This window comes from Dermochelys coriacea, chromosome 17 (genome assembly GCF_009764565.3).
Source record: "Dermochelys coriacea isolate rDerCor1 chromosome 17, rDerCor1.pri.v4, whole genome shotgun sequence".
Lineage (NCBI taxonomy): Eukaryota > Metazoa > Chordata > Testudines > Dermochelyidae > Dermochelys > Dermochelys coriacea.
Genome location: NC_050084.1, coordinates 13,325,367 through 13,346,835, shown reverse-complemented (window position 1 = coordinate 13,346,835; position 21,469 = coordinate 13,325,367). Strand labels below are relative to the sequence as shown.

The 21,469-nt window shown below is 41.5% G+C and overlaps 1 protein-coding gene across 7 annotated transcripts in view; it reads right to left on the bottom strand.

Moving 5' to 3' along the window:
* LOC119844693 (S-adenosyl-L-methionine-dependent tRNA 4-demethylwyosine synthase TYW1-like) overlaps positions 1 to 21,469 on the bottom strand; it is a 123,173-nt gene that overhangs the window by 47,958 nt on the left and 53,746 nt on the right. For all 7 annotated transcript variants that reach the window (XR_006276222.1, XM_043499423.1, XM_043499422.1 and 4 more), the window contains exons 13-14: positions 18,214 to 18,391; positions 14,187 to 14,322 (exon numbers count right to left, since the gene is read on the bottom strand). Coding sequence is in view for 6 of the 7 variants with exons in the window: in XM_043499423.1 (XP_043355358.1) it covers positions 14,187 to 14,322; positions 18,214 to 18,391 (314 nt within the window). In the remaining variant the exon portion in view is untranslated. The remainder of the gene's footprint in view (positions 1 to 14,186; positions 14,323 to 18,213; positions 18,392 to 21,469) is intronic.

Here is a 21,469-nt window from a genome sequence, read left to right as displayed (position 1 = left end):
GGGGGAGTCAGCAGGGATCCACCTGAGCAACTCCCAGGGTGGGAGGGTTGGTTCGATCTGTCACATTAGCACAGCTACCAATCTAAAATGCAGCACCCCCATCCAGGACCCAGAGTTCCACTCCCTGGTCCGATCCGTCTGGAGCCCAGAGTCTGCCCATGTCCCATCACGTGTCCTTCCATCAGTTCCATGGATTAAATAGCTGCGCAGTGCCCCTCCAGTAGCAAGCCCCCCAGACCCTATTGCATGCAACACTAAGAGGCATGATGCCTACTAAAATGAAAGATTTTCACAATGTGACAAAACTTCAGCTCTGTCACAGGTATGGTTCACTGAAAGCAGCAGCCAATAACTCAGACATAATACGTTATGTATGATTAATGCCGTGGCACATCGGCATGCCGAATGGACTGAAATATGACAAGTTAATATTATGGTTAAAAGAACAGGGCTAACACACTAAGCATCAGGAAAGCAACAAAGAGCAGTGCAGTTGCAAGGGCTAAATAATGAAGTACAGATTAATCTGCCATAAAAATATAATTACCTTATAGAACACCTCTCAAACACTCTATGAAGCAAGCGATTTATGAGTATTTTTCTTTGGGGGTTGTCTAATTTACCTTAAAAAAATAGATTTAAAAGACCTGATTTGCTGTAATTCCTGCCCATTGAATTTAACCAAAAAAACAGCACAAGAAAGATACGTTTTATGTCTTGTTGATTAAGAGAGCTTTGAAGGCAGCTGCTTTTGTATGCCATTATATTACTCCAGTAGTTACAATCTAAGATAATGATTAAAATAAAAGGTAAATGGGCTTTAAAAATTTTAATTGCCCATCCTATTAAAAGCATAGCTCCAGCAGAATGCTCATGGGATTTTAAAAGAACATAATTTTTATATAGTACCAATTGCATGCTTTAGAGACAAGCAAGAAGATACGATCTGGGGCCAAAGGCGCTCTGATCCAGCCGACAGGGAGCTAAGCAGGGGTTGGGGAAGTGGGAATCCAACCACTGATCCACACACAGGGCACAAATCGGTTCTGCATCCATTCCATGGCCGTTATTAATGTACTATAACAAGGTTCAAAAAAGAACTAGATAAGTTCATGGAGGATAGGTCCATCAATGGCTATTAGCCAGGATAGGCAGGGATGGTGTCCCTAGCCTCTGTTTGCCAGAAGTTGGGAATGGGTGACGGGATGGATCACTAGATGATTACCTGTTCTGTTCATTCCCTCTGGGCGCCTGGCATTGGCCACTGTCGGAAGACAGGATACTGGGCTAGATGGACCTTTGGTCTGACCCTGTATGGCCATTCTTATGTAATCAGCTGCCAATGCTTTTCTATACAGAGCTTCTAATCTGCTGCAGCCACTTGTTTTTGAATCCAGCAACCCTTTCCCCCCATCGTTCACCTCTGCATCCTGATGGTTAGAACCAAGGTGGAATCTGCTCACCAGCACACCGTGAGTTTGAAGGCCTTTCAGCATGGACACTCCCCATGGCTCTAACTATATAGTGTTACAATTTATATAGTCACAATACGGGGAGCCTTGTGTGGGACCTGCCAAAAGGGGAATATTGCTCATGCCAACGGCACTCATCTGGACATGGTCTTGCTCCTGCATCTGTTGTACATCTAAACGAAGAGACATGGACATTAATTGTCTGTGTCCTAAAGCTGTCAGATGGGAACCCGTCTCAAACGATGAGGAATTTTTATAAAAAGTTACCTTTGACTTTCCTGTAGGAAGACACTGCTGTTAGAAGCTAGATTGTGAAAAGCTAAGTCATTTTCACAGAGGCCATGTGCTAGAATCAGAACTACCATTTGACCATTGCAATGCACTGAAACAATTTTGGACTTTTCTACTTCACTGTAAGGAGAGTTTCATTCCATCCGAGTTGGCTATAAGCAGATTCCCCGTATGTGACTTTACAACAAAATTAAAATATTTAGAACAGGATCATGAGGAATTGCTCATTAATGTGACAGCAGGGGAGAAAATGCAACTGATGGGAGCACATCCAAAACAATGACTAACATTAGGACCTAATTACCAAGTTCATATTCCTGTAAAACAAATTGGGAGCAGTTTTCCCTCCAAGCCTGTTCGTATGCAAAATACAGAACCTAATAGGCCCTCTAAGCTATTCTGCGCCACTGCTGGTACATTACCCGATCTGTCAAGTCTCCCACATTTCACTGTTGCAACATATCTGCCTCCTCGGGTATTTCTTTTTATTATTATTTTATTGAGGTTTTTTCCCCCAAAAAAATAAGGAGGAAAACAGAAAAAAACCCTAAAAAGTAAAGGGAGAGAACGAAGGGGAAAGCAAAATTACATCTCTGTTTCTATCCACTAAGAATTAACCAAAGACTTCTAAAAAAGTTAGAGCAAATCCTTCCAAATTCACCTGAGGTGCCTCTTCTCTCTACCGCCACCATTCTACCGATGCTCCTGTCAGAGGGAACCATTTGAATCCTTTATAGTAACATTTTCTAACCTGGACTCAGCACAATAGAGGCACCTAGATAGTTGCATGCCTTCTCAGGTGTCATTTTGCATTAATCAGAATCTCAAACCTGCTCAAGGCTTAGGCAAGAGATCACTAACTGGTTGTAGCCTACACAAATCTCCATGTTTCTTAGGTGTCCAACAGCTCAGCTCAATAAGCATTATACTTTATTAAATCCTTTAGCCAAGGTTTTGTGTTAGTGACTCGGTGGTCCAAGATGAAACTTCCGCAAATGCTGGAGCCTGGTTTTGAGGGTAGGTGCTTAGCACCATCTGAAAACCAAACCGCTTCCAGGCATTTCAAATTAAGCACTCCAAAACTGAGGCAACAGTCACTACTGAGAACCTTACCCTCCCCTTGTTGTGGGCTGGGATTTCCAAAGGAGCCAAATGAGTTAGGTTGAAAGTCTATGCCTTAGGATCCTTTGAAAAAATCACAGCCCACAAAGACAAGAACAGGTTACAAAGGCAACAAAGTCAAGGCACATACAGGAACAGAAAGACAAAGGTAAGTTTGTTACAAGGCTGGAAACCGTCTCTTTTAGATTCCTGGCTTCGCCTTATAAGAAAATGTGATGTCACCACATCGTATTTCAACTGCTATTCGAAAATCTGGCTAAATGGATTTTACTGCAAACTACACATTCAGGAATTGTGGTTTCTCTGAGTGCTAAAATTAAAACAAAGTTCAGTCTCTTTTAAAAGAGAAACTAGCATGGACTACTGGTGTTAGCATAAAAACACAGAAATGTAGGGCTGAAGAGGTCGTTTGCCGAGAAAGGATTAAGTATACCTAATGGATTTGCATAATGGCTTTATGCAGGATATGTCGTTATTACAAGGGCACTTGCTAATTCAGATTTCATAGACTTTTTTTTTTTTATGGACTAGTGGAGTTTAATTTTAAAAAAAGAATGAGAAGAGATCATTTAAATTGTGCCTATTGTAAAAGCATCCAATTTGATAAACATGGAGACAGCAGAGTACTCTTCTGGGAGTAATAGCGGGGAGAGAATCCATCTTGCTCATCACAGCCATCATTCCTCTGGACCAAGAGAAAGTTAAAAACGTACACAATAGATTTGTTTATTTACAGACATTTTTACTGTGGACCATTTGTGTGGGAGTGACTTCATCTGGAGAGAAATGGGTAAATGTGTTCAACTTCACAGTACCCAAAGCATATGCTTTCAGCTTCAGATTAATTAGCACACTAAATGCAGCCACATTAAAAATGGCCTGGTCAGTGATTTTGGAGACTTTCCGTTCTCTGCCATAGAAAGATAACAAGGGCACTCAGCTCAGAGTCATGAGATGCGAGTTCTAAACCTTGAGCAAGTCACTTTGCCTCCATTTTTCTTCCCATTCTTCATCTATTTAACGTATATGCTCCATGGAGCTGAGACCGGCTCAGAACACCCAGCATGCCAGGGCCCTGATCTCAGTTGGGACCTCTAAGTGGTGCTGTAATATGAAGAATAATAATTTGAAGTTATTTCTCCCCATGAATCCCCAACTAAGTTTCTAATTTTTCTTGCCAGATCCCCTTTGGCTGGCAGATTTGTAGCCTTTGTGGAATATAACTTGGGAAGCAAACCACTTACTGTGAAGGAACTCCACTCCGATCCCCAGGGGATGACTTTAGGAGCTCAACAGAGGACATGGGGCAGCTCAGAAGCTAGAAAAGCTATGACAATGCTGTGACCCTAACAACATCCCTATGCAAGAGGGCAAGGTGCACATTAATTATCTGGATTTTCACCTGGCCTGGCCTGATCAGTGTACCCCAGGCCACTGATGTCATAACCTGTATCTAAAAGGTGTCAGGTAAAACATTAATAGAAAGCTAACCACATACTGCTCATTAATATTATTGTGATATATATTTACAGAGTTCAAATTCAAAATTTACAAACATGTTGGAAATTATAAGTGTGTCTTCCAACCAGGACTAAAGTTACAGCATCCTAGACAAAGAAATATGGTTCTGCCATCTGGAAGGCATCACCAAGGTACATTAAGACAAAGGCTCTCTACCTTTTTCTTTCTGAGGCCCACCCCTCCAACATGCTATAAAAACTCCACGTCCCACCTGTTCCACAACAACTGGTTTTCTGCATATAAAAGTCAGGGCTGAATTTAGAGCATAGCAATCAGGGCAATTCACTGGGACCCCACGCCACGGGGTCCTCGTAAAGCTAAGTTGCTCAGGCTTCGGCTTTAGCCCCGGGTGGTGGGGCTTGGGGCCCTGGTTTACAGCCCCATGCAGCAGGACTTTGGCTTTCTGCCCTAGACCCCAGTGAGTCTAACCTCAATCCTACTTGGCAGACCCCCTGAAAACTGCACGTGCCCCCCCCAGAGGGCCCTGGGCCCCTGGTTGAGAACTGCTGCATTAAGAGACAATGGGAATGCAAATTACATAGAAAATACACAGAAACATCAAGACAGCAGGGGGAGGAGATTGCAGAAAACAGATCAATTTGCATTTTAGCAAATACCAGTCGGGGAAGAAGCAGCATGAAACTTCCTTTACCAGGAAACTCCACATTGCCTTCCTCACAGTTTGAATGAACTTTATTTTAGGGGGTAACCTTCAGAAGAAACCATTTCAAAGCTTCATTGAACTATAAAGGGAGAGGCAAAAAACCCCAAGTTATTTTTCACCTCAGACGACAAAGAAACTGAGCCCTTTGGACATTGTGGAAGATCCTGACCAGAGGGCTTGGTCAGCCATCTTGCTGGTAGGACTATCAGTAAGGAAACTGCCTTGAACTAAGCCTGTAGCTTCTTGTGTTCAAGACTTTGCCTCTGGAAAGTGCTTTTCATTTTTACTTACTTGTACCCATTTCCATATCTAGCCTTTGTATTTGAACTAACTTGAAATCTTATCTCCTTTTGTTAATACACTTATTTTACTTTTAATCTAAACCAACCCAATGCTGTGTTTGACTTAAAGTGAATGTTAATTCCAGTTAAGGTGGCAAGCTGCTGGGTATTGTGCCTTTAAACGAACAATGAACCTTAATCTTGCTCTGAATGGTCCAGGAGAGGGCTGGACATGGCAGAGCACATGGTTTTTGGGAAAATTCATGTGTTAGGGTCATCTTGCCAGATGTCACCAGAGCATGGCTGAGTTGTCACAAGCAAGCTGAGAATTGCTGAGTCAGAGCTGCTTAACTCACAGAAACTCAGTGCAGGCTTGGATGCTGGCTGGGAGCATCCAGACAAGAGAAGCACAGTAGAAGAGCATTTTGAGGCACTCAGGGTTACAGGGCAGGCACTGACAACCCCTCACCCCAGAATGTGATGAATACAAATTAGTAATAAGAAAAGGAGTACTTGTGGCACCTTAGAGACCAACAAATTTATTAGAGCATAAGCTTTTGTGAGCTACAGCTCACTTCATCGGATGCATTTGGTGGAAAATACAGAGGGGAGATTGATATACACACACAGAGAACATGAAACAATGGGTTTATCATACACTGTAAGGAGAGTGATCACTTAACATAAGCCATCACCAGCAGCGGGGGTGGGAGGGGGGAGGAGGAAAACCTTTCATGGTGACAAGCAAGGTAGGCTATTTCCAGCAGTTAACAAGAATATCTGAGGAACAGTGGGGGGTGAAGTGGGGGGGAGAAACAACATGGGGAAATAGTTTTACTTTGTGTAATGACTCGTCCATTCCCAGTCTCTATTCAAGCCTAAGTTAATTGTATCCAGTTTGCACATTAATTCCAATTCAGCAGTCTCTCATTGGAGTCTGTTTTTGAAGCTTTTTTGTTGAAGGATAGCCACTCTTAGGTCTGTAATCGAGTGACCAGAGAGATTGAAGTGTTCTCCAACTGGTTTTTGAATGTTATAATTCTTGACGTCTGATTTGTGTCCATTCATTCTTTTACGTAGAGACTGTCCAGTTTGACCAATATACATGGCAGAGGGGCATTGCTGGCACATGATGTCATATATCACATTGAAGTGAAGAAACAGATTGACAGAGCCAGAAGAGTACCCAGAAGTCACCTACTACAGGACAGGCACAACAAAGAAAATAACAGAACGCCACTAGCCATCACCTTCAGCCCCCAACTAAAACCTCTCCAACGCATCATCAAGGATCTACAACCTATCCTGAAGGATGACCCATCACTCTCACAGATCTTGGGAGACAGGCCAGTCCTTGCTTACAGACAGCCCCCCAATCTGAAGCAAATACTCACCAGCAACCACACACCACACAACAGAACCACTAACCCAGGAACCTATCCTTGCAACAAAGCCCATTGCCAACTCTGTTCACACATCTATTCAGGGGACACCATCATATGGCCTAAACACATCAGCCACACTATCAGAGGCTTGTTCACCTGCGCATCTACCAATGTGATATATGCCATCATGTGCCAGCAATGCCCCTCTGCCATGTACATTGGTCAAACTGGACAGTCTCCACGTAAAAGAATGAATGGACACAAATAAGACGTCAAGAATTATAACATTCAAAAACCAGTTGGAGAACACTTCAATCTCTCTGGTCACTCGATTACAGACCTGAGAGTGGCTATCCTTCAACAAAAAAGCTTCAAAAACAGACTCCAACGAGAGACTGCTGAATTGGAATTAATGTGCAAACTGGATACAATTAACTTAGGCTTGAATAGAGACTGGGAATGGACGAGTCATTACACAAAGTAAAACTATTTCCCCATGTTGTTTCTCCCCCCCACTTCACCCCCCACTGTTCCTCAGATATTCTTGTTAACTGCTGGAAATAGCCTACCTTGCTTGTCACCATGAAAGGTTTTCCTCCTTTCCGCCCCCTGCTTCTGGTGATGGCTTATGTTAAGTGATCACTCTCCTTACAGTGTGTATGATAAACCCATTGTTTCATGTTCTCTGTGTGTGTATATCAATCTCCCCTCTGTATTTTCCACCAAATGCATCCGATGAAGTGAGCTGTAGCTCACAAAAGCTTATGCTCTAATAAATTTGTTAGTCTCTAAGGTGCCACAAGTACTCCTTTTCTTTTTGCAAATACAGACTAACACGGCTGCTACTCTGAAACCTGTCAGTTTTGTTTGTAGTGCTTTTGCATCAGTTTTACATTCGCTCTCATTGAAATGAAAATGTAAATCACCCTTGGAAATGCTTTGTCAGCTCCTCTTCTTTCATGAAATGTCAAAAAAAAAATTCAATGGATGAAATTCATACTTTCTTATAAATCACCAAGTTAGAGCTTCTTGGTATTTGTTTAAGGACAACAGAAACGTCTAACAGTTAAAAGAGGTTACATTATTTAACAGATGGGAAAACTTGAACAGACCCAGTACAAGTCCACACAGCATTTGGTCCAGCACCATTCTAAATTAAATGAGATTTAATTCTCCTTTGCTTAGCTGACACAATTAGTGATCAGTCCCCATCTTTCCCCTGCAAGAGTTCCAACGAATATATATATGCATAGAACCTTTTCAGCTAAAGATCTCCAAGTGCTTTTCAAAAGTCAGTGTTAGCAGCCCCATTTTACAGATAAAGAATAAAGAAGTTAAGGGACTTGCCCAAGGTCACAGAACATGTCAGTGTCAGAACAGAACTCTGGTTTCCCAAGTCAACACAGTGGGACATAGTGACTCTTCTAGAAGGACAGAGAATGCTCTCTTTTGGGTATTTGCCAAGTCATCAACTCTCAAGGGCAGCATGGTCTAGTGGACTGGGACTAAATAGAGCTGGATTCTATTCCCAGCTCTGGCACTGGATTGCTGGGTGACCTTGGGCAAGTCACTTCCCCTCAGTTTGCTCATCTATAAAATAGGGAAGATTATGCTTACCTCCTCTGTAAAGCGCTTTGAGATCTATAGTTGAAAAGCGATATACAAGAGCTAGGAATTAACAACTCCTGCAGAGGAAAAAATAGAAGTCTGACACCAGGTAAGCAAAACAGGAGCTGATCCTTAACCAGTCTTTTAAAATGTAATTATTTGTAATTTCAGGTCTCCAGGTATCCCAGTAGAGCCCAATGATGCGGAATATTAAACAGGTTTGATTTTGCAATGTATTATTTACAAACGTCTTCGTTCCCTTTTCCTTTCTACAAGAGATATTAGAAAGGTTAGAAAAGGCTAAGTAAGTGTTTATTCTTTCCAAAGTCCAGATGTTTTTGTTAAAGATTCACTCTGGTTATACTCCTCGGTATGCCATGCTGAAAGAGGGCAACGTATTTCAGGGAGTATCATTTAACATAAAACATTGTACCTTTGTAACTTTCATGATGTTCCAATTCACAATGATTACATCAATAAATCTTGTCAACAAAATCATTAAAGCTAGCAAACAGCTGGTGGAGAAGAGATGGTTTACTGTGCATGAGAGGCAGATTTTTCTAAATTTATAGTGACACAATTGAATACGGATTTCAACGTCTGTTGCAAATTTTGAATTTTACGGTCTCCTTAAAAAAAAATATATATCTTGGTTCAGAAACAAAGACCAGTCTCTCCAAACCGACTAACAGAGATTTCTCCGCTCAACCACACAAAATCTCCACACAAACCAAAATCTGTTGCAAGCATAAAAGCTATAATTATTGGCATATATTATGTAATAGAGCATTAGCCCCAAAGCACAACTAAGATTTTACTCTGAAGATACATATTTACAAACATCACATATAAACGCACAGAACCAAAAAGAGTAAGTTGCAGTAAGGATCACATTAAAAAGAAGAGCTAAGTAAACAATACCAGACACAAGCTTGCATAATTCTGAAATCTAGATCCAGGCATCTCCATATTATACTCATTCCTCATAGATATCTTACATAGAAGTGGTGTCATAAATAGAGTCAGAAAGTGGTAAACTGATGTATAAGTGCCATTTCACATTTGAGGCCCTGATCTTGCAAATGGGTCTGCAAACTCCATCCCTTAAGGTGACTCCATGCATGGAGTACAGATCTACGTGTATGTATCGCTTGGCAGGATCGGGGAATATGGCACTGTATTTAAGGGTCTCGCTGTTCAATATGTGAAGTCCTCAGTTAAGCACAGTTAAGAACATTCTTTCATACTGAAGAGGAGGAACTTCTGCAGCACTGCATCTGCAAAGAGTCATGACCCTTTTCCCAATGAAATTCCAATTAACTTGAAGAAAGGAAAAGATCTAAAACTTAGGATCTAAATCCCACAAAAAAGATACAATTTAGAATGAACTCTGGAAAGGCTCACCAAGGAGTTCCTTAGCTTGTGTGACCCTTTTTTAAGGGCAGGTTAATGTCCTGCTTTGTCATCAATTCTTGCAGGGCCATAATGTTATATTATGTTATATACCTAGAGTTTGGACTCCCCCTGCCCAAACGTTCTAATCTGTTTAAGAGAACATTGGCACCTGCACTCTGAAAGTTAAAAAAGAGTGCAATAATGCCTACTTGGTGTCTTGCAGCACAGCAAGTACTTTGAGGTACAGTGTACTGAGCAGACTGGAAAGGATTTATGATGATTAAGTCAAGGAGATGGAGAAGTAAGAGGTACCTGGGGGGCACCTAAAGATGACAAAGAGGTGGCACCACGCGGAGGCGGAAAAGAATTCTGCAGAATGCATCAAGCTCACAAAATTGACTTTTTCCTATACTCTGGTATTCATCAGCTCCATGAATTTTTTTTTTATGAGCAAACACAGCTCCCTGCTTAAAAATTAGTTGAACTAATTTCTCAAAGAAAAAAATATACGTGCGCGCACACAGGTACCACAGGATAATGATGAATCCCAAACCCAGATCTTAACACTCTGCTGGCACCTACTTCAACTTTTCTCCAAGATAATTTTATAGCTTCTGATGTACAAATATGTAAGTCACTTACCAAAAAAAAAATTTGCTCCCTTTAAAATCTGCTAAATTATTATGCCATTTTTCCACCCACCAAAGCAGCTGACCAACTATGAGCCAAGTGATGCTTGAGGTCCCCATGCAAGGTCGCTCCAGCACTTGTGCTAACCAACACACCCTCATTTTAGGAGGCATGTCACCAAATTTGCATTGTCTAGGGAGCACAGACAGGTGCTTAATTTTTAACAGCTGTCATCATACAGAACCTCACCTAGTTGAATTCATGGAAATCAAGTCCATAGAATCATAGATTTTAAAGGCCAAAAGGAGCCATTAAGATCATCAAGTCTGACTGTGTAACAAAGGACACGGAACGTCACCCAATTACTCCTGTAGAGAGCCTAATACCCTGGGTTTGGCTAAAGCATCTCTTCCAGAAAGGCATTCAGACTTGAGCTAAAGACTTCAAGAGATGGAGGATTTATCATTTCCCTCAGTAGTTTGTTCTAGTAATTCAAGATCCTCACTATTAAAAGCATCAACTTTATTTCTAATTTTAATCTGTCCAGCTTTACCTTCCAGCCACTGGTTCTTATTATGTCTTTCACCACTACAATGAAAAACCCTTTAACCCCAAGCACTTTCTCCCCAGGAAGGTACTTGTCCACCGTAAATTAAGTCACCCCTTGATCTTTTTGATCACCTAAAGTCATCTGCTTAGGAAGGATGAAGGGGCAAGTGAGCTCTGCTGGGTATTTCAGACATGATGCTTGGAAGAAGCACACTTTAAATTAGATGTTAGTTTAATCACTCAGTTGACCCCTGTTCCTTACTTTTCATTGATAAACAGTGCTTAAGACATGTTCAGAATATACATTTGGATCTGAAACAAATAAAGCTTTCCGAGTACTCACCAGGTATCTAACACTAAATCACACAGATCTCTCGGGAAGAGTATTTCAGAATGGAAAATTCATCATAAAGACCACTGCAATAAAGATTACTTTGGAGAGAGCAAGACTTGCGCCCGAAAACAGCTTCTCCACATCAGCTGGGAGATACACTGTTGCTTCCACTGGAAAGTGATATCCTGATAAGAGATGGTCAGAGATTTTCTAAAGAAACTGTTTATTCCGAAAACACCACGTCATTGAACCAGAAATTTCTCATGAAAGCAAGACTGGTTTGACAAACTAGGGGTGAAACTCTGCCCACTAGGGTTCTGATGAAATCCTGCAGTGCCACACAGTCTGCCCTGGAGCCAGGGACCCCAGGCTCCTAGGGTTTGCAGCTCCAGGACAGTCCCGCCATGCCAGGATTTCCAGGATCTCTGCTGTGGAGCCAGGACTCTCAGCACCATGGCAGGGAGCCCTGACTGAGACACTGCTCCTGGCTCTGCAGCAGGGAGCCTGGAATTCTGTGGTCTCTCAAGGTTTCCAACCCCCTGCTGCAGAGCTGGGATCCTGAAAGTCCTGGGATGATCCCCCCAGGTCTCTGACTCCAGACAGCCCTACCACGGGGCTTTCCCTGGAGCTGGAGACCCCAAGGCTCCCAGGCTACCTGACTTCCCAAGATGCCAGGCAGGGATTGACTCTCATACTTACAGTACCAACCACAACAGAGCCCTGCTCTTGTCTGGGCCCTCCATGTACTGTGATACAAGCAACCAACCAGAGGTAGGATGAGGGAGAGCGAGAATACAGGAACAACTCTTGCCAAACAAAGTTGTAGCAAGTACAGGAAGGCATTTTATGTCAGTTTTTACAAGCCTTTTGGTTTTTGGCAGCACAGGGGATGAAAACCCACTATAAAAACTCTTAATAACAATGACCTTATATCAACTACAATATCATCTTGTCTGTGTCTTGGAGGAATTATGAAGACACGACAGCTGAATGCAACGTGCAAAACTGAGGATTTGTGTTCAGTTTCCTGATACATAGCACTGCTTTCCTCAACACAATGCATCATCGCTTCCCTATTCCAACATCCATATTGTAATGTGAACCGTATACCTTGAGATCATCAGAAGCAGCATCAACTTTCCCCACACTTAATTCATCAGAGTCCTACAAAACAGTGCTTAATCTCCAACTTGGACATCAAAGCATGCACTCCGAGGAGAAAACCTAGAATGTTCTCCTTCTTAATAAAGTCACTTCAGGTGTTTGTAGACACCCCCATAACCACAGCCATGTGTAAAATTACAAAATCTAAAATATACAAGATTCCTAGGGGATTTTGACATTTGCATATTTTTGCCCTGGCATTATGCAAATCATACCTCATTGCTGATAAAGGATATTGTCAATCTTGGCTGCTATTAAGAGGGTGCTGTGTTGTCAGTGTTATAAAAACACCCATATCTGTCTCTGAAGGGAAAAAAAAAATGCAGCTATCAGCTTGGCTTTTTTTTCCCCTTTCCTCTTCACCTTGACCAAAACTATTTTTAGCTCTATGGATATAACTGCCAATATGTTCCTCACAAAAAATGAAGGTGGAAAGATTCTAACAGGCAGGAATTCAGCAGTGACTGTACCTTATATAACCAAGGTCAAGAGAGACATTCTGCCAAAGGCAGATTTCCTAATACATCAAAATGTCTCCTTTTTTTGTTTGGTTGGTTTTGTTTCATTTTAGGTTAATCGAGTTTGGGTGTCCCCAAGCCAAATCCTGATCCCATTAAAGTTAACGGAAATTTTGTCCCTGACTTTGCTGAAGCCAGATTTAGCCCTGAGTTTAAGATGATGATCCTGTACACGGACACTCTACACAAGTACCTTTACCCATGTGAGTACTGCCAGCAAATGAAACGGGTGTATCCCATGTGAGAAAGCTAATTGTGTGCATTTGCAGGACAGGACTAACTTCAGGCAATTCCATTGAAGTTAATGGGTCTATTCATGTAAGTAAATCTGGCAGAAACAGGCCTAATATTTGTAGTCTCAGAACACAGCAAAGCTTATTATATACACTAAATAGCAGCTCCCATCTGCTCAGTACCAGAGGTAGCATGTAAAGTTGTGCCAGAAATATAAATAAAAGCTTTTTTCTGAGTGCTGCAACAGTAAAGACAAGAGAAAATATGTACACAAAACACCTAGCTTGTTAATTCACACAGTGCCCAAGTCAGATCAGTAGGGCTCTGTCAGAGAGAAGGAAAACTATAAAGATTGTGGTCTAAACTCACAGCTGGTATAAGCAGGTCATAAGCCTGCCGGGAATTTGGCCCAGTGTTCAACTGCCTTATGCAGTATAGCAAGAAAATTACAACCTGGAAAAATATCAGAGAGGCAGCATCCTTACATTGCCCAAGTATATACAGCCACTATCTTCGGCCCCAATCCTGCAAACAAACATTTACACATACGCTTATTTTTACACATCGGTAGTCTCATTGTAGCCAATGTGTAAGTGTTCACAAGACAGGGGCTTTACTGAGCTCCTGGTGAAAGCTTTGGAAACAAATGTTAGCTATCACGAACTCTTCTGGGCTTCCTACCTTTCTCCAACTGCCTCATTTTGGCCGTGAGCAGTTTTGGCAGGGACTACCTCCATTTTGGACAGCAAAATAAATACACGATTCTCTTCCTGACACACATTCTACCTCTCCTGAAATTTATTCCCACACAAAAAACCCCAAAGTCTTTTGTTAACTTTGAGTTTGGATTGCTATACTCCTTATCCTAACACCACAAACTGTACAAAGCACAGAAATAAGGCTCTTAAGGCATTCAGCACCCCATTTCCTTCAAGCCCCACAAACCCACACCCCCCTTCTGAGCGGAAAATGGGCAGAAGGGGAAAAAAGTTAACAAAAACTGTTCTTAACTTGGTACCTTTTCAGCCAAGGCCTTTAAACTGTCTAGAAACCTTTGCCAGAAATCCTTGAAGAGGGGACGGTCAATTTTCTTCAGGCTTTCTTTGGTGCTAGCATCCACACTGACATACAGCTGCGTTACTGGCTCAAGGTTCCTTGGCAATAAAAAGGAAAGGGGAATCATTATTTTCAGACATTACAGCTAACTGAATTTATGCTTTTTTATAGAAGCATCCATAAGACATAACATGGCAGAGCAAATAACTATGCTGGACTCTGCTCTGTTCCCAGAAGCAAAAGCAGTAATGTAATATTTACAGCATACTCTCTCAAAGTTCAGCAGTGCATCTTTACCAAATGGCTGGGGTTTCTAATAGCAACAGAAAATAGTCTTTCACCCCATAATGTGCCACAAAGCAAGGAACACCACATACTAACCACTTGCAGAAGAGTCAAGCCCAGTGATAGTTCAACAATCCAATCCTCACTGAATAGCATCTTTCATCCAGGTAGAACACTAATTAAGAAAAGCCTTCCCAAGTGGCCTGTGATCAAAAGAGCCTGGGGTCTCACCTGAAGCATTTAAAAGCTTCACTTCCTATTGGAACATCTGTAGGCAAAGTGCCCTAAAATTCCACCTGTCCTATAGGAAGGCAGCCCTATTCAACAGAAATGCAGTGCTGCTCAGTGGACTTCACCTGGCAGGGTGGGACATTTCTGAGCTAGGCAGGTGGAACTTTAAGGCTCCAAAACCATAAGCCACACGCAAATGGGCTTTTTGCAACAAAAGAAATGTAAAAGTGGTTTCACAAATGTGCTCCTGGTACTTTGTAGAGGACCTTATTTCATGGGACCCGCTCAAAATTTTGCACTGAATCCTTTTCAACTAGCATTACCGTAAGCATGCTTGGGGCCAGAGACCTACTGTCATACGAGACATTGATTCCAAAGCATATCCTTAGTTATGATTTCCTCCCCACATTTTAATAGCCCAGGCTCCCAAGTTCCCACATTTTGAGGATTGTTCCTCTGGTGCAAAAAAACGTGGGATACAGCTCCCACAAGGACATCAATGCCTTTGTGAAGTTGACTAAAGAAGTCATTACAGTAATCCCAGCCCACATCAGTCTAAGTGCAAAGAGCTGCAGCTTGGATTTCTGCAGGAAAGCATATTATGCTCTAGCTCTTTTATAATTTAAGACATTACTCTTTTTACAAGTGTAATCTCCTAGTAAATGTGTGTTACAGTTCCCCTCTATGCTGATCCAGAGGACAGGAGTTGTCACAGCCCCCAGTTAAAAGACACATTCAACAGTGGGTTAACACAAGCACTACATAAGTGACTTCTAAAAGCTTAAACCTATTCTGCTGTCCAAGAGCCTGTGACCGATTTCATCCATGCTGGAACCCCAAGACTAGCAAGTGTGATGCAGATACAGATAACTGGGGATGCAAAGAGCATAATAAGTAACACTGTATTCTGCTATGCAAGGAATAATGAAAAAAAAGAGTAATGAGCTGAGAGAATCAGACTTAGCAAGTTCCTTAAAAGCAAGAGAAATGGACAAAGGCAATTAATTTTTATACCCTTTTGTCTCTTCTGGAGGGCTGGTGATATTTGTCAAACACCAGGCAAAAACACTCTTCCACAATGCCTTCTAGATGAAGTGACAGCTTCAAAATTTTATCACACAGCTCTGTGGGTCTAATAGCAAATGTCTTAGGAAATTAAGGAAGAGCCTTCTACAAATGCTGCCTGTGAAAGCAACTAACGAGCAGGCTACAACTCCAGTCTGATCTAGTGCTTTTAAAAAAGAATCCTTCATACAGCTGTCAATCACTCCTGCTTTAAAAAAGCATGAAGGTGAAAACTAAAAGTGACAAGAATTGCCTGGAATGAAACCAGAGCTGAGCTGTCAATGGTCAGAAAATCCAATTACTCGACATGAACTTGCAAAGTATCCAAGCATATTCCTCCTCTCCAGATTCAGACAAGAACAGATCATTAATGGAAAACAAATCTAACATTTTAGATTAAGAACCTGTTTACTAGTGAGCATGCTCTGAACTGACAGTCCAAGCAGCAATTGCCCAAATGGCCAAGTGTTCCGGGTATCAAGGGATTGGAATATTCAATTATAAAGAGCGTAGCCAGTCTTTTGCATGTTATATTTGCCTAATAAAATAATAAATAATAATAATAATGATGATAAAAAGGAATCACTGAAGACAGAGCTAGTCACTTTCAGAATGGTAAGTGGAAAAGTTCTTCTCCAAGGAACCAAAGCATGCCCCATTCCCAGCAGCTGCAGGCAGCCAGCAGAATTAGTACAGTTATACCACAGAAAGATGGGGACGCGATCATGAGCAGAGGTTTTACATACCCTCTTGCACTATGCTGTTCCACTTTGTAGTGACCAACTGAGCCCCAGCACCCACAAGGGGGCATAGCTGGGTCTGAAAGTACATGAATACACTTGTCATTCTACCCCACAAGCTGTGAGAGCTGCTGTGATATTCCTTGGAGCTCTGGCGTGGATTTAGCAGTGAACAAACAAGGGACACAACCTAATGTAACTAAAAAATAGTGGATATAATTACCAGCTAAACCTGAAAATGCTTTTGTACACAGCCAGCGTCAGATCCCTCATAGACTTACAATACCGACAAAATGTCATGTCAATAAACTGTAGAGTCTAAGCTCAGCAGCAGGAATAAGACCAATCTCATCTTAGCAAGATTTGTGTGTTCTTAAAGCAAGTCTTATTAACTGCTGTACCATATACCAGGCTAGGATTTTCCTACTTGGGATCAATGGACATGCTGATGAGAGAGCAAAACTAGAATTTTATCATTTAAAAAAAAAAAATCACTTTCCAAGAAATATATTTTCAAAAATAGTGTTGGCTCTCTTTTTAAATTCTATGTTTAGTTTCTATCTATCAGGCATATAATACATGGTTTGAAAAGTAACTTGATTACACAATTACCCAATCATTTGGAACGGCTTTGGAGTACCTAATTATCACTCCAAAAAAAAGTGTGGTTTTCCCGCTCCAGCCCTCACATTCAGACAAAAAAAAGGGAGCCACAGAGGAAGCCAAAATATCAGAGATTACTGATGTGTAAATTATTATTTTGCAATAAATGGAATGTCCTATTCACCTGGAATTAGAGATTGTGGGAAACATAACACACCAAAACCATCACTGCTGTACCTCCACTGACACTGCTAGCGTTACACCAGAGGGAATTTGGGCCTATGCTGTTAACTAATGCCTTTCAGAGTACTCTTCCCCCCCACCTCCAGTTGTGGGAGCTGAAGCAGGGTCTGAGCATTAGCAGCGAGTTTTTCACTGCTGTTCTGATTTTTGGTTAAACAGGTGTCAAGCACTCTCAAAAGAGACAAATAATACTTCTAATTCACCCAGGACCTTTAATCAAAGTATCTGAAAATGCTTTACAAATATTAAATTTCACAACTCCCCCTGCAAGGTTAGATAAAAATGACTAATTACCTTTTGCAGGTGGGAATATTGAGAGAAGTGAGTGAATTGATCAAGGTCACAAGGAAGCGATTGAGTGAACGGGGAATAGAATTCATGAGTTTTAATTTGCGGTCTGTTTATTAGAAACACTCCCTTCCTTTACTCAATTGCAACACCAAAAGCAAAATACAATTTGCATTTCATTTGTTTTATCCTTATAGACTTTAGGTATCTCCAGAACATTCTGGAATGGACGTTTGGTTATACTGCCTGTATTTCACTTCAAAGTAATTACACTGAATTTAAGAGGCACAGAAAAAAATAATAAAGTAAATGTACATTGGTGTGGAGGAGAGAAGGAAGAGGGAGAGAAACGAGCCCAGAGAGATTAAAACTATGACCCAGGCAGATTCTGAGCAGTAATTTTCATGGCTATTTGTAATGCAGACTGTGACATTGTGTATTTCCACTATGATAAAATATAAGCACACCATACAACACCAACTCTTTAGAACAAGACAAAATCCATTAAAAAAAACCACTTTGTAGGATTCTCACCTAATCTCCACAGGGAACTGTGCGTTTGTAACCAGGAAGCTGGAGATGTTGTGCCGGTGCAGCTGTTTTAAGAACGTGTTGATTTCTGGGTACATAATTGGCTCTCCCACCAGAGACAGCGCACAGTGTTTCACCACCATCCCTTCTTCGAAGCGATCTACTCTCACTCCTGGCACACCTGGAAAAAAGGGAGGGATGGGGAGAAGAGCGCTGTGGGAAAAGAACTTACTAAATAATTCATAAAAAGAAAAGGAGTACTTGTGTCACCTTTTCTTTTTGCGGATACAGACTAACACAGCTGCTACTCTGAAAATAATTCATGCAAAACCTACACACATAGCACATCTTGAATATTCATTGGAAACTGGGGAGAGAGTAAAGTGCAGATGAAAATTTGCTGACCATCACAGAGAAAGAGAAGATTGGTTAATCCTTAAAAAAAAAAAAAAAAAAAAAAAAAAAATTTACCCTCCAGTAACTGAACACCAATTTGTAAGCAACCCTTCTGAATCATCATCTACTTGAGCCAATCCACCTGTGCTGCTACTCATTTTAAGATTTTCACTGTGTCAAAATCAAGAAAATGGGACTGATGACTGAAGCTACTGAGCCAGATCCGCAGCTGGTGTAAATTAACATGGCATCATTGAAATCAATACCCCAACATTGCTTTGCACCAACAGAGGACACCGCTCATTGTGTATACAATGAACCTGTATAAACAGCAAAAGCAATATTTTAGTACACTGTATAGAATAGTCTCTCGCCCACATACAAGTCCTCAATAAAGCACACGTGAAGGAATAGGAACAAGGGAACAAAACCAAGAACCATAAGCCGTTCTTTAAGAAGAAATGAACAAGTTATGTTCCTCCTCCCTCAGAGCTGAAAGTAGTTTGTGCATTTCACACGAAAACAAAGGCCCGCCATTTCATTTAACACAGCAACAATATTCCATTGCAAATCAGTATTCGTCACCAATACCATCTGTTTTAAGACATTTCCTGAGACAAAAGACCTATTAACACACAAACACTGCTTCATTCCTGAGTTGCAAGGACCACTTTCAAGTGAGAAGGTAGCAACAATAAGGCTACCAGCTGTAGCTATCCCGTGGAACAGTCATCAGATACAAGTGCTTTTAGCTCCTAATAACATGACCCAGATTCATACTAGCAAGCTGGGAATGAAGAGTGCTCTATCCCATCCATTACCTGTTCCCTGAGCTTCTGCGTCTGCACGTGAACTCATTTCACCAGGAATAAGAAGCAACCCAATTCAATTTCTGTTCTGAAGATGTCACTTTATATTGCCCTGAGGTGCCTTGATGCATTTGAATAATATACTAAGCATTTTAAAAAAGAGTTATGGCTTGAAACCATAGTCCTCACCTCACCTCATGTTGACTAGACACTGCAGCTCAAATGGTACAGAAAATTACCCAATAGACTGCAACGTAAAGATAAAGAAAGGTGTTTGAGGATACAGCCTCAACCTTAAAACAGAGAAGTTGGTCTGTGACCAGAACCAGGAAGTTTAGTGCATTTAAAATGAGTTAGTTAGATTTAGTCCTGAGCCCATGATAGCTCTAATGTCTACTTGCAGGGACCCTACAGGACTAGAAATGGGAATTTTACCTCCACTGGAAAGGAGAATCGTAGCTTTACAATGGGACAAACAGCACTTTCTTCTAGTTCTGGAAGGAGCAGAGATATCAGACATTAAAGTCATGACATTTCCACATCTCAAAGTTATTCTGGGAGGCATTTAGCTTAATTTCCCTTCCCCTATGAACCCTACGCTATTGGATAATGGTGACCAAGGTACCAGGCTTACAGGCAGAGGGAAATAAGAAATAATCCCAACAACACATTTTTAAATTCTCTAAAATTTTCCTACAACAGTTATTGTCCAATATGGCATGCACTACATACACAATGGTGGGGTATTGAGGTTTTATAAGCAATCATTTTGACCATAAATGATATGCTAATTCAGGGTTATTCCCAATGAGTACGTGGACACGTTAAGAAGCACATGAAGTCCCATACACTTAATAACTAAACAATGACCACTTTCAACTTCCCATTTCCTGTAGATGAGCTCACTTTCAGATCTATGGTGCTCACTCTTCCACCACCTCAGATCTTTGTGATTTTAATTTCACATTCCCCCTTGAGCTGCAATGCTTAGGCATAAACATGGATCTTGTTTAAACATATCAGAAACACCCAGATAAGTGACCTTCCCTCCCCACCTCTTACAGCACTTAGATTTTCAGGGCACACTTCGTTACAAATCCAGGACTCCAATACCAAAGGTACCAGCTTTTCTGGAGTGGGAAAGGGCGGGGGGATTGATTTATTATGTCTACGCAGTGTCCACCCTTGCAAAGGACAATGGGGTTTACTAGTCACTACCTGAAAAAAGTATCCACCAACTAAATTATCCTGCCCCTGTCCCCTTCAGCAGCCAATCAATAAGGTATCCCTCTCTTTCTCTCATATACATATACACACACACAATGGAGAATTCTGTGGCTGGAAGCTATGTTAGGGTCGGGGTGGAGCAAGGAGAAGCACTGCCAGGACCAACCCATTCTAGCCACAACGCCACCCTGCACCCACAACCCCCTCACTTCATTCCAGCAGCAAAGACCAGCTCTTCTATCCCACTCCAGCCCTACAGCCCAGGCCCCACCATCCCTGGATCTCTCCATTAGAATCAGGCCATGAACTTCTAGTGCATCAAGATCCTAAGAAACTGTCTCGTCCAAAACATAACAGGATTTAAATCAGCAACTTAACGAAAAAGGAAGGCAGGACCGACTTTGCCTAACTCAAGCTGGGTTTACCTAAGAGAGAACCCAATGAACTAGACAGGATCACTCCATACTGCTGAAAAAAGTTTCTGCCTGTCAAGTTTCTCATCCATTGGGTGCACTCCATGCTCAGCCACGATAGACAGATGGGTTACCCAATGACATCCAAAACAAAGGCTTGACTTGCACATTTTACGGATGCTTCATTTGACTCCTGATGCAGTCACAATCTAAACGGTCAATAAGAAAGAGCTTAGTTCTAGAGAGTTTTCTTGTCAAATCGGCTGGCTTTTCTTGTGCACAAGTGTCGACCATGGCAAGGTAACTAATTTTCTGTATCTGAGAAAGGATGTGAGCCAATGAGTAGCCCATACGGGAAACAAAGCCAAGAAGATTTCAGGTTACACATTCAGGTGGGCTGATTTCCAGAGGTGC